This window comes from Rattus rattus, chromosome 1 (genome assembly GCF_011064425.1).
Source record: "Rattus rattus isolate New Zealand chromosome 1, Rrattus_CSIRO_v1, whole genome shotgun sequence".
NCBI classification, from domain to species: Eukaryota; Metazoa; Chordata; class Mammalia; order Rodentia; family Muridae; genus Rattus; species Rattus rattus.
The window spans coordinates 58,928,208-58,941,280 of record NC_046154.1 but is presented as its reverse complement, the minus strand read 5'-3'; the positions used below and the strand labels follow the sequence as shown (position 1 = coordinate 58,941,280).

The 13,073-nt window shown below is 41.2% G+C and overlaps 2 protein-coding genes across 1 annotated transcript in view; both read left to right on the top strand.

The window, feature by feature from the left end:
- LOC116900216 (cytochrome P450 2J3-like) overlaps positions 1-9,561 on the top strand; it is a 38,032-nt gene extending 28,471 nt beyond the window's left edge. Inside the window, exons 8-9 of the mRNA XM_032901972.1 lie at positions 760-898; positions 9,077-9,561. Coding sequence (XP_032757863.1) covers positions 760-898; positions 9,077-9,255 — 318 coding nt within the window. The 3' untranslated portion in view covers positions 9,256-9,561. The remainder of the gene's footprint in view (positions 1-759; positions 899-9,076) is intronic.
- Positions 1-13,073, top strand: part of LOC116900171 (cytochrome P450 2J3) — a 326,660-nt gene that overhangs the window by 276,296 nt on the left and 37,291 nt on the right.

Below are 13,073 nucleotides of genomic sequence, written 5' to 3'. Positions count from 1 at the left end.
GGGAAACTGACCTTGGAGAATCAAATAATGCCTCCTCATGCTAAGACTGATGAACACATTCTACACAATGGATCATGGAAATGGTGGGCTGTGGGAGTGTGGAGTGGTTAAGTTTTGTTCATGGCATATTCATTGTCAGTTGTGCTGCAGATGTGTGTCAGAGAGCACAGGAGCTGCCTGCTCTACAGTGGCAGTGAGAACCAGTGATGTGACAGAATTGAGAGAATGGTTCAGGTATAGAATGGGGTGGGTAAGTCAGTGTGTGGTAAAGTCACACTCTGGGGACTCCAGGCACCATGCCAGGGAGTCTGATGGGCTGGGCTAGCTTACTCTGCATGTTTGGTGTGATGTGTTCCTAAACCTAAGGGAGTGGGTTCAGGGGCTCCATACTGGGGCCCCTAAGAATAGAGAAGCAGAGATGGGAGACACAGCATTTTCTTTTGTAGAACTTCCATGGCCTTCGCTGTAGGAAATGGCTGTTGATACTCACCTTTTTTCCCATTATCTTCCCATGAATGGTCACATGTCTTTTCCCTATGTATATGCTGACCTATTTCCACAGACCAGCACTTTGTAATAAAGGAAATCTAATGTCCCTGGAATATTGTAAGGCCACACAGTCCATCATTGTTTTGAACTAAGGACTGGATTTGGTAGAGAGCTTATGGTATGAACAAGAATGGGGTATTGGGAACCCCTATCCTTTGTCTTCATGTGTTCCACAATTCAAACTTTTTGAATCTTTGCTTTCTCCTTTAGGGCACCACAATTCTGACCAATTTGACTGGGCTTCACAGGGATCCCAAAGAGTGGGCCACCCCAGACACCTTCAATCCAGAGCACTTTTTGGAGAATGGACAGTTTAAGAAGAGAGACTCTTTTCTGCCATTCTCACTGGGTGAGTAGTAATGAAAAGGAAACAGGTCTGAACCCTACTTCATCCCTTCCCTTCTCTCATACCTAGAGCCCTCTGCTATAATCTGACCTCTCCTAATGGCCTCACCTTGTTCAGCCCCAAGGTGTTGTTTGCAGCCCGGTGTTCTCTGGCCCTAGAACTGCTTCATGCCTTCTTTCTCTCTCTCCTGCTCTCCTTCACCTCTGGTGGAAATTTTGGATTCTGTTGTTTTGTTCTCCACAACTCTGGAGAGTACAAACTCTCTGACTCCTTGCCATAATATAATCTAAATATAAGCCTTCTTTTCAAAGTCTTTAAATAACCAAATGCTTTCTAAGTAATTTGTGCTCAAAAGTAAATATCTTAGATCTTATGGGGAGGAGTGGGGATGCTATATGTGTAAGGGGCTACCGATTCACTATGATGGGAATATCAAACAATAGTTGTAACTGGGTTCTCTTACTCCATGAACAGGTAAGACATTTGTCTTTTATGACCTTAATCACACCTTTAAAATTATAATTAGACATATTTGTCTTCTGTGATTTGATATTCATAATTAGGGATGTAGTGATGACCCTCTCTCTTGTGTTTTTTTCCAGCCAATTATGAACAAATACTTGTAGTTTTACAATTTTTGAGCTTGTATCAAATGCCCTGATGTTTTACAGCTATATTGCACATCTATTTTCAAATTATTTTACAGTTCCTTAGTTCAATAACTAAGCATGTATTACATGTAAAAGCACAAATGTGTGAGCATGAATGACATAATGGGATAGGTGATGTTGCAGCGCTCCCTCTTGGAGCATGTGTCCAACTGCAGCCTTTCAAGCTGGAGTCAGTAAGCACCTCTGAAATAAAGACAAAGACCTAGCCAATAATACTACATCTGGAGTTCAATATCCATAAGATTTTCTCACACTGAAGCTTGTGTTTCCTAACACTGTCTCCAGAAGGTGACTGAATGCTGCCCAGGAGCCACACTGGCAAACTGTGGGCTAGGAGTGCCTGCCTGGTACTGCTTCTCCTCTCATTGCCTTTCCCTGTGCTTCTGAGCCAACTCTGTTGACCTTTCACAATTCACATTAATAGGAAAGCTCTCAGAATATAGGACTTCTGTCCAGTCTTCCTGTTCACAAAACAATTTAAAAGATTTGAATTACAGTTCAAGATCTCTGTGATGTATTTCACTTGTTCTAATTATGCTCAGTCATTGAGTCAGATCCGGAAAATCTAGAATGTGACTCCTTTTCAGTGATCTGTTTCCTAGCTCTGCAGTGAAAGGAAAGCTAGCCATATCCCCATGGCTTTCACAGGAAGTTGATCCTCTAGGCCAGGTGAGGCCTGCATACATGCAATCTCTCAATATTGCAAAAAATCATTTCCCTGACGAGGATTCATATCTCATTTTCTTTAAAATGTTCTCCTGCCTACACCAGCTATAAATAGAAAGCACCACTGATGCTTTGCTACTGACAGTTGCATTGCTCCCTCTTAATTAGAGGGTCCATTAGCACACAAATTATATCGGACAATCTCCAAGGTAATGTAGATGTTAGTAATCCAATAGAAAAGGAGGATTAGTATTTCTTTAATCTTATAAACAAACTCCAGGTTACAGGAGAGCTTTTTCTTACTCAAGACCATGTGCCCAAACAATTGGCAAAATTGATCAGGATTGAGTTTTCACTCCTATTTTCTTTCTTTCTCTACTAGATATACATGATATCTAACCTCCCCACCTTACAATTCCAAAAGTTCTATGCATTAGATAGAATTTTTCTGTATGATAAGCATTCAATACTATATTATTTATAAAAGCATGTTATCTATAGTGGTTTTCAAGTCAGTAAGTGACTTAGCTAATCTGGGTTAATGTGACATACATGTTATACTGGCCATTCAAATGGTGTTGCTAAAGATTCCTAGAGACAAAGTAAAAGCACATAGGCCTTGTAAGATCTATGCTTGGACTTTCACGCATGAGCATGACTTCTGGTGATCTATGAAAGCAAGAAGACCTCCCCCAGATCTGAAGGAGAGTAAGTCTTTGGGAAATCTGTGACGACCCAGTGCAAATATCAAGATGGGGCGGGGGGATCGAGAGATCAGTCAGATGTTTTGCTTTCAACATTTCTTCCTGATAGAGGTGAGTAAGTTCAGTTACATGCTCAATGCTCAATGGGAACCAGAAGGGGCAAACCTGAAAAACTCAGGGTTGACAAAGCAGCAATCTGGATTTTCTATTACTGCCCTATATTTGATGTGTAGCTGTTTTCCTTCACCATTTCTAGGATGTTATAAAGCCAATGTCCCTGGAGCTGTTATGTTAGGCAGCTTCTTTCTCTTGGAAAAGAAAACCAGTTATATTATTGTGACTTATATATTATCACAGAAGATAGGAAACTAAATCATACATTTACATGTTGTCCTGATTTATGCCCTCCTGTGCTGTAGTCAATAATTAATAGATAGCTTCAGATCTATTAACATAATTAATATTGATTAATACAATTATTTTAGTATAAGTAAATTATATAATGTGAAATAAGAGGTTTTTAAAAATTTATAAGTGGTGCCCTAGAACCTATGGTCAGGGCTAGTGAAGACCATTGGTGGTAGCCTAGGTTAATCCTCGTAATTCAATCAATAGGTCATTTTTCTGGTTTGCAGGGGTGGGGGTTAGTCCAGGCTGCGTTTGTCAGCTTACCCTCCTTGATATAATATATGAGACGAACAACCTCTTAAGAGGAAGTTTTGTTTGGCTCATCATTTCGGTGGTCTCAGTCTGTGGTCAGCAGGACATGTGGCCCGCATGCACCTGCGGTGATAGCGAGCATTTGTTAGATGTGTATGGCTGAAGAACATGGCAACCTTATGGTTGCCAGAAAAGAAGGAAAGGGTGCTAGAGATTGTGGATATTCCATCAGGGACCTGGCTCAAATGACGTTAGGCACATACCTACTTAATATCGCACCCCTTCTTAATAGCATCACAATTGGCAACCAAGCCTATAGATAGAAGTCCTTGTCAACAAATGAGCAAAAACTACCCTGCGTCCATTCAGGTTGCATGGTCTAGGTGAATACTGTGATATCATTCAAGTTTCCCAGTCGAGTGACTGAATTCTACAGGGAAAGATCAGATGTGAGCCCTGAAAATATGTATGCTTCACTGATACTACGAGAGACATTAGTGAAGGCTTCAGCTTGGGTTTTTCCAAGGGCAGGGGTGGAGTCTGTTCAAATGTAAGTGTTATCTTACCAATTATTCCAAAATTCCAGTCTTCCTCAGTCACTGAAATGCCATGTTGGTTACTTGCTATTGCTGTGATAAAAATTATGACCAAAAAGTAACTTGAGGAGGAAAGGGTTTATCTTATAATTCCTGATCACAGTCCATCACTGAAGGAAATCAAGGTAGGAACTCAAAGCAGGCACCTAAAGACAGAAACTGAAGCCCGGGTCAGAGAGGCCTAGACTTTCCTGCTCATCCCCAGGTCCATTCGACTTTATAGCACCAAGGATCGTATGCTCAAGGGTACTTTACACAATGAGCTAAGCCCTTCATAGAGAGAAATAAGGAAAAAGGGAGGCCAAGAGAAAGAAAACCAGAAAGAAATTCTCTCGCAAGAGCTGACACTAACATTGATCAGGAGGATCTAGGAACAGGCTCTGTCACCAGCATGTGTTATTATTACTAGTCTTATTTATGCAGTCACTGGTGCATAATGACAAAATTGCCTTCGGTAATTTGGAGAGTAAGAGAAGTTGGTAACTATGCTGCCCAGTCCACGTACCCTGAGAACTTTGAGATAAAGGGGACATATGATGCAACTTGTCCCCAGAAAGCCTAAATATCTTCTACAGAATTGGAGAAAGTCCAAGTCTTAGACTGAAGAAGCTGGAGTGATGGTCATGTGAAGACACAGCAACTCACGAAGAGGCAGCCTTGCCACATGGCATGTGCCAACAAACTGGATGCTACCCTAAATGCTCAGGACAGGATTTTCTTCTCACTTCTATGACATACATGCCAATCATCTCACAGACAGACCCCAGTTTTGTAGGACTGTCTTGTGACTAAGCATTCAAATCTATGAGCTTATGGGAGCCATTTGTACCTAAAACACATGGTAATCAGGATTGCTTGTCTCACAAGCCAAGCTTTAATTTCATGTTTCAGGCTAAACAAGTTCCCAACTACCCAGCCATGTTCAGGAAGAAAGAGACTATTTCACTTCATTGCCAAAGGAGAAAGGCTTAGCTTCATGACGAGGAGAGGTTTAGTCACAATCACAGAGGGGTTGCCCACAGGTCATGTCACTAACCCCGTGCCAAGGGTCAGCCTTGGCTTGGAGAGGGCTTCTGAGAGGAGTGTCTGGGAGCAGAGGAAATGAATGACTTGAAGTCAAATCGTGAGTCCAAGCTGGTGGCCTATGTTCTACTCAAGAAAGCTTTCCAGACTCCTCTCTCTATGCTCTGCTTCCTCTGGAGATCTTCAAACAGTTCTCTATTTTCTTCTCGAAACAGTTCCAAGAAGTTCTTTCTTGCTATTCTAAAAAAAATTATCTGATAGCTCATCTCTTGTAGGTTATAAGCCTAGTCTTCTATTTTTCATATCAGTCCAGTCATTCACTCTAGATTTCCTTTTGATTATTCCTATGAATCAGCATCTCATGACCCCAGCCCCTTAATTCTTAGAATGCAACAAGTATACATTTTTTTTCACATTGCAAAAGAATTCAGAGATCTGCTGGCCTCTTATAAGCATAGACTATAAGCTAACTGGGTGGGACCCTGACGTGAAATTACCATTTCTACCATGCCTGGACCTGGACGTAAACTCCTTCTGTTCTGGGATGACCTTGAACTCAGGAATCTGCCTACATTTGTATCTGCCTCTCTTTGAATCTTTCTGACAAATTGGTTCATAGAACAGCTGCTTCTCTTTCTTTAGATTTGTGAAGCCGCTCATATAATTTATATTACATTCTTAGATTTTGAGGAAAATTACATATATATATATATATATGTGTGTGTGTGTGTGTGTGTGTGTGTGTGTGTGTGTGTGTGTGTGTGTGTGTGTATACATTTCTAGAGTTCTTTTCCATGACCTCATAAACTGTCCTGAAAGTTCCAGCATTTACCATTTTGCTGAGATATTGGCCATGTGTTTTCCTTCCAGACTCATGCTATCTCTGATTATCATGAATTCATTAGCATTAACAGGGAAGGCATTCCTTGAAGAAGGGTTATAAAAATATATACATTATTATACAAACAAGCCTTTTGCCCACAGAAGCTATCAGCACTGGTGGAGGCCCATGCCCTGTTGGCCCTGTCCCAGCGGCTGGACTGGGCAACCCTGGGACCTAACTTTGCATACAGTATGTGGATTCCTACAGGAGAATCTAAAGAATTTCCTAAGTTGCTAACCATGTTATTCATGACAGGTAACAGGAGGAGTCTGAGGAGAACAGAGATGAATGAAACACAATAGCAAAAACACAGATGTGACACACGACACTGGCATCATCATAGTAACACATTTATGTTTACTATGTATTAGGCAGATAATGAAGTAGAAATATTCATATATCAGAAAATTCTAGAATGTTTAACCTCATTGAAAGCCAATGTAGCTCCTTATGTATTAGCCTGCAGAGAATGATCCATGCTATCATTCCTGCTACCATGTTCCTGTTGGAAACCCCATGAGAAGGATGGAAAATATGTCCAAATATTAATAATTGTTTTGTCTGAGTAATCATTTAAGATTTCTTGTCATACTCTTTATAAATTTTTTCCTGACTTTTTTCAGTCAAAAATGTATGATTCCGGAAGAAAGAAATCACTTGATGGCAGAGTAGACATCTCCTTTGGTAAAGTTCTTGCTTTCCTTGAAAGCATAGAACATAATTTGATCTCCAGAACTCATATAAAAGTGGAACATGGTGACATATGCTTATAACCCTAGAACATGAAGGGAGAGTTCCTTGGGACTCAGTGGCCAGGCTACCTTCACAAGTTCGGAAGAGTTAAGATCCTATCTATAAAAGTTGGCAGGGGGTTGGGGAGGTAGGTATGGCACTTGAGGATGAACACCTATGTCTGTTCTCTGGTATCCACACATGTGTACACACATGAGTACACATAATGAATTCACATATGCACAAACACATCCTCACAAAGATGGGATTAAAGGTGGGCGAGAGACTGGATGGAGTGCTTCAGTTCTGTTGGGATACTTGATGAGGATGCTCGCTGAGGAAGAGAACAGTGGAGTGCTAGTGTTATCCTGGATCATGAGAGACTGCCCAAGTGAATTCAGATATTCATTAGAGAGACTGACAACAATAATGGTACAATAATGGATATAAACACAAATACACGTTACTACAAACACTGACAACTACAGTGTTCATGTGTGTCTGGTGTGAGGTGACTTTGAACAACAACTCCCAGACTTGTTAGATGTTTCTTGCCCAGGTATCACCTTTTTTTCCCCCATTTTTATTAAATTGGGTATTTCTTATTTACATTTCAAATGTTATTCCCTTTCCCTGCTTCCTATCCATTAGCCCCCTAACCCCTACCCCTCTACTTCTATAAGGGTGTTCCCCTCCAAATCTACCCCCCCTTCATTGCCTCCCCAACAATCCCCTACACTGGGGGTTCAACCTTGGCAGAACCAAGGGCTTCCCCTTCCACTGGTGCCACAACAAGGCTATTCACTGCTACATATGCAGTGGAGCCTTGGGTCAGTCCATGTATAGTCTTTGGGTAGGGGTTTAGTCCCTGGAAACTCTGGTTGGTTGGCCTTGTTATTCTTATGGGGTTGCAAGTCTCTTTAGCTCTTCCAGTCCTTTCTCTAATTCCTCCAACAGGGGTCCCATTCTCAGTTCAGTGGTTGGCTTCTAGCATTTGCCTCTGTATTTGACATGTTCTGACTGTGTCTCCTGGGAGAGATCTATATCCAGTTCCTGTCAGCATGCACTTCTTAGCTTCATCAGTCTTCTCTAGTTTGGTGGCTGTATGTATGGGCCACATGTGGGGCAGACTCTGAATGGCTGTTCCTTCAGTCTTTGCTCTAAACTTTGCCTCCCTATCCCCTCCTATGGATATTTTTGTTCTGCTTTTAAAGGAGTGAGTAAAGCATTCACATTTTGGTCATTCTTCTTGAGTTTCATGTGATGTGTGCATTGCATCGTGGGTAATTTGAACATTTGGGCTAATATCCACTTATCAATGAGTGCATACCATGTGTGTTTTTCTGTGATTGGATTACCTCACTCAGGATGGTATTTTCTAGCTCCATCCATTTGCCTATGAATTTCATGAAGTCATTGTTTTTGATAGCTGAGTAGTACTCCTTTGTGTAGATGTACCATATTTTCTGTATCCATTCCTCTGTTGAAGGGCATCTGGGTTCTTTCCAGCTTCTGGCTATTATAAATTAGGCTGCTATGAACATAGTTGAGCATGTGTCCTTGTTATATGTTGGGGCATCTTTTGGGTATATGCCCAGGAGAGGTATAGCTGGGTCCTCAGGTAGTGCAATGTCCCATTTTCTGAGGAACCTCCAGACTGATTTCCAGAATGGTTGTACCAGTTTGCAATCCCATCAACAATGGAGGAGTGTTCCTCTTTCTCCACATCCTCGCCAGCATCTGCTGCCGCCTGACTTTTTGATCTTAGTCATTCTGACTGGTGTGAGGTGGAAACTCAGGGTTGTTTTGATTTGCATTTCCCTGATGACTAAGGATGTTGAACATTTCTTTAGGTGCTTCTCAGCCATTCGATATTCTTCAGCTGTGAATTCATTGTTTAGTTCTGTACCCCATTTTTAATAGGGTTATTTGGCTCTCTGGAGTCTAACTTCAGGTATCACCTTCTATCCATTATTATTCAGTGCAAAGAAGGAGGACACCTAGGGATATAACAATTTTCTGGACTGGCAAACTGAAAACATAAGACTGCAACATATTGTTATGCTAAATGTCAAGTAATATCAACTTGAATGGGACTCTAATGGCCAAACCAAGAAGATGTTAAACATACTCAGCTAAATACAAACTCCAGAGTCAGTTCAAGATTGGCGGGAGGAAGTCAGGGACTCCAGCCCCAAGGCACACCAACATCACCTGAGAAAGTGACTCATGTTTTTTCTCCACAGGAAAGAGAGCTTGCCCTGGAGAACAACTGGCCCGAACTGAATTGTTCATTTTCTTCACTGCTCTTATGCAAAATTTTGCCTTCAAACCTCCAGTCAATGAGACGTTGAGCCTAAAGTTCAGAAATGGCCTCACCCTTGCCCCAGTCAGCCACCGCATCTGTGCTGTCCCCAGACAGTGATGCTGGAGAAGCAAAGAGAAAGGAAAGAAGGAATGACTTGCCCTTTGAAACCACTGGTGCCTACACACATAGGAGGAAACAGAATGAAGGTGACTGAGAAAAGATGGGAAAAGTTGGAGTAAAGAAACTGAATCAGATTCCTGGACTGCCGGCCCCTCAAGTTGGTTCTGAGTATATCACTTACGCGCTCATAAAATTGCTGAAAGAAGAATTATTCTTTTCATTTTTAAAGTGTATGTAAAAGGATACAGTGTATTAAGAATACTATTTAACTTATAAATCACATTAAAAGAGGTGTGCTTTCAACTTTTGTCTGTCTTCCTCTTGTAGACATACAGTTGCCCCTGGCCTGTTGAAATGGTTCATTTGGAAATGACACAAAAAGAGCCTCAGAGTTAAAACTAGGCTTCTGCGGACAGACACAGAAGTAGGACATGAAGACTCTTCCATTTGGAATGCCTATAGCTACCTCATCTTGCTCTTCACCTGAGTTCTCCTGAGGCCAGGTAGAAAGGGATGATTCACTGGTGTCAGGCAGACAAAGCAAGCAGCACTGAAGCAGTTTCTATGATCTAAAAATTGTAGCTGGATCTTGATCGCTGATCTCGGGCTGAGTAATATATACTTACTGATGAGCAAACTCTAGCAGGAAGTTTAGGGAGAAAATGTAAAGACATTTTGTCTTCAGATACATGAGCCAATCTGGGGCCCTTGGGATTGTTGGAAGTTCTCTGCCTTTGATCCTTGATGCTGTTGATCTGGTTATAAAAGTCATGGCTCTTATCTTAAAGGGAATAAGACTCAGCCTATTCTGGATCCATTTTGAGTGATCATGGCTGGGAACATGGTTTAGGTTACCACCAATTGCATATTCCAACAGGAAACAGGTTCATGAAGTTTTATAGTTTTACAGAACAAAACAAAATCATTTACAGAAAATAAAGTCATTATACCAAGATGGAGATCTGTAGCCTCAGATGCTCTCTGACCACATTCTGAGCTTTTTGGTTCTTACTATGCTGGGTCCAGCATGGCTGTGTAAGGGGTGGTGTGACACAGTTCCTATCCCTGGAACATTGTCAGGCCGTTGATTCCCACATGTGACGGTGACTACTGTTGGCCTGGAACTAATCTGCTTTCTCATCTATGTGTTTTGCTTTCAATCTCTCTTTCTGGGAAATATACTTCCCCCACTATTCAGAACTAATCACTCCATACAAGTGAAACACATGTGGTTGTCAGGAATGAGGAACAGAGATGGTCACGAGGCTGTGGAGGATGAGGCGCAGACCTTCCACTTGGCTGTTAGTGGCATGGGAAAGGATCCAGACAGCATAATCACAGCAGCCATAAAAACCAACGGGTCCTTTGTGGAAATTATTCATTGTGAGACTTGGCCTTGAATTTAGAATTATGAGGAGATACATGTACCTCTGGTCCAATGACTGCTGCCCTAATTAGCCAGGATGAATTGGGGATAGAGAGTTAAAATGGTCTCAAGAAGAAAAGGCAAGAATAGGGAAAGAAGGAATCTATAAGCTAAAGAAAACAGCAAATGATAAATGGGTTTATCTTACAGGAGGCAGGCATGTATATGATCTGGAAACAAATATTAGAAGGAGAGTATATGAGGCCGTGGAATTGCTAGGATGGTAAACAAAAAGTAGAAAATTGAAAGATGATGAACAAGTATATAAAAAGTTAGTATTTCATTCTCCTAGCTACTTGAAGGATTGAAGACAGCAATGCCTACTTGACTTACATGAATTTTAAAACTTCATAAGAAATTATTTTAACATTAGTCTGTCACCTTTCTGTTGTTACATGAAAATAGTTATTAAAGACTGCTGTCTGCTGTACCAGGAAACCACAGCAGCTGCATCCAGCTACCCATGAAGAACAAGCTGTGTAAACTGATAAGGAAATGAGCTTGTGCTTTGTGTTTAGTTTCTGTTTTAAGGAAGCAGGGGTTGGGACTGATGATCTGGGACCCACAGAATTTATGTAAATTTAAAATTTTCTAAAAGAAATTATTAACAATGTTCAAATCCTAGATGATGTTTCTCTAGCAAATAAAAGGCTGGGTTCAGACTCTCTGGTTTGAAGAATTAAAAAGAATGAGAAGAAAGAAGGAAAAAGACTGGGAAGAAGGAGGAAGGAGGAAGGAGGAGGAGGAAGAAGAATGAGAATTCTCTGGGAAAGAGAGCACATTTGCCCTGACAGCTTGCATCCACTACCGACTCTGGGTCATTATTGAGTCAGTGCCATGCTCATCCGCCTCCTTTCTCGGGACCTTCCTCATGCTGAGGCCGGGCCTCGGCAGTGGAAGTCTTCTCTTGGTATCCAGCCATTGTCCCCTTGCATTCATTCAAGCCTGAAGGGTCAGTTTATGAGCCGAGCACCAATATAGATGAACCTTACAATGGCATACACAGCGGGCCTCATGAGCTTGTTACAAAATCAAGAACACTGCAGTCTCTTCTGGGAAAAAGTCCTTAACTACTAGTTCCAGACTTTCAAATACCTCTTCCAACATTCAGTTTTGATTCTCCATGTATCCCTAGACCTTGGCATTCCAGAGATGCTCCAAAACCCAGGGAAGTTTCTCAATTGGTGATAGGATCCATGCCCCTCCCCTACACCTACCCTACTCCACATGATTTGGGAGATGAAAAAAAAAAAACAAAAAAAACAAAAACCCTTGACATTTAAGATACTTCTCTGAGCCTTAACCAACAAGAGAGCCGGGACGCTCCTTGATTTATATAATCATTAGAAGCTGGCTAACTTCTCAGATACATAAGATTCAATATTTACTCTAGTTTTTCAGATGGTAGGTATTGCACAGACAGGCTAAGATTAACCATATAAAATGCAGTAAGGTTTATCAAAGAGCTTATTAGAATCATTGTCACTAATGAGGCAGGACAAGATACATGGAACAATTAAGTTCTCTGTCAACAAGAGGGATTAATCCAAAAGGTTTCTCCATTCCATTGTTCATGGGTGGAGAATGGATAAAAGAAAATCTTCAAAGGATGCTATGGGGTAGAAGACAAAGTGTTATAGAAATTTTGTGTTGCTACCTATGCTCCAAGTCAGGCCTAAACATTCTTCCTAAATAAGCCAATAAAAAGAGCTAAATTAAATGTGGGAAACAGAAGAGGGGGTATTTATTCCATGGGGCTATATTGGGAAAAAGGACAAAGAGATCCAGAAACTGTCCTAAGTTATCATCCTCGGGGTCCTATAATAAGATTAAAGTTTCACTAGAGAGCCAAGGACATGCACATAAGGCAGCCCTAGTTAAGTTGTGGTCCACCCAACACTGATCCACCTTGTCTAGGTTTTAGTCTTATTCTGTAAAATGACCTGATAAGTTGTGAATTGTGTGAAATCTCTTTCTAAAAGACAAGTTTCTCCTCTGGCTAGTGCCTTTTCCTTCTCCCAGCATGAGATCAATGGGGCAATTCCCCTTTCTTTGGGCTCCAATGTTTCCATAATCTGAGAGTCACGATGAGAGAGACAATTCATTTATGTCAAGTCTACTAGAGAAGAAAATAGGGAAGATGTTCCGATATATGTTCCATTGGGGGCTGGAGAGATGGCTCAGCCATTAATGGCTAGGCTCACAACCAAAAATATGTTCCATTGGTCACACAGAGGGGTAACAAGATGCCCCAAAACTGTATCAATTTGACACAAATGTTAAAAAAAAAACGCTATTTTCCTTCACTAGAGCCTGACCTAACATCAGACTGGAGGATAAACAGTGCCCTCTAATGGAAAATATCAACCATAGTATTGTCTTTCTATAA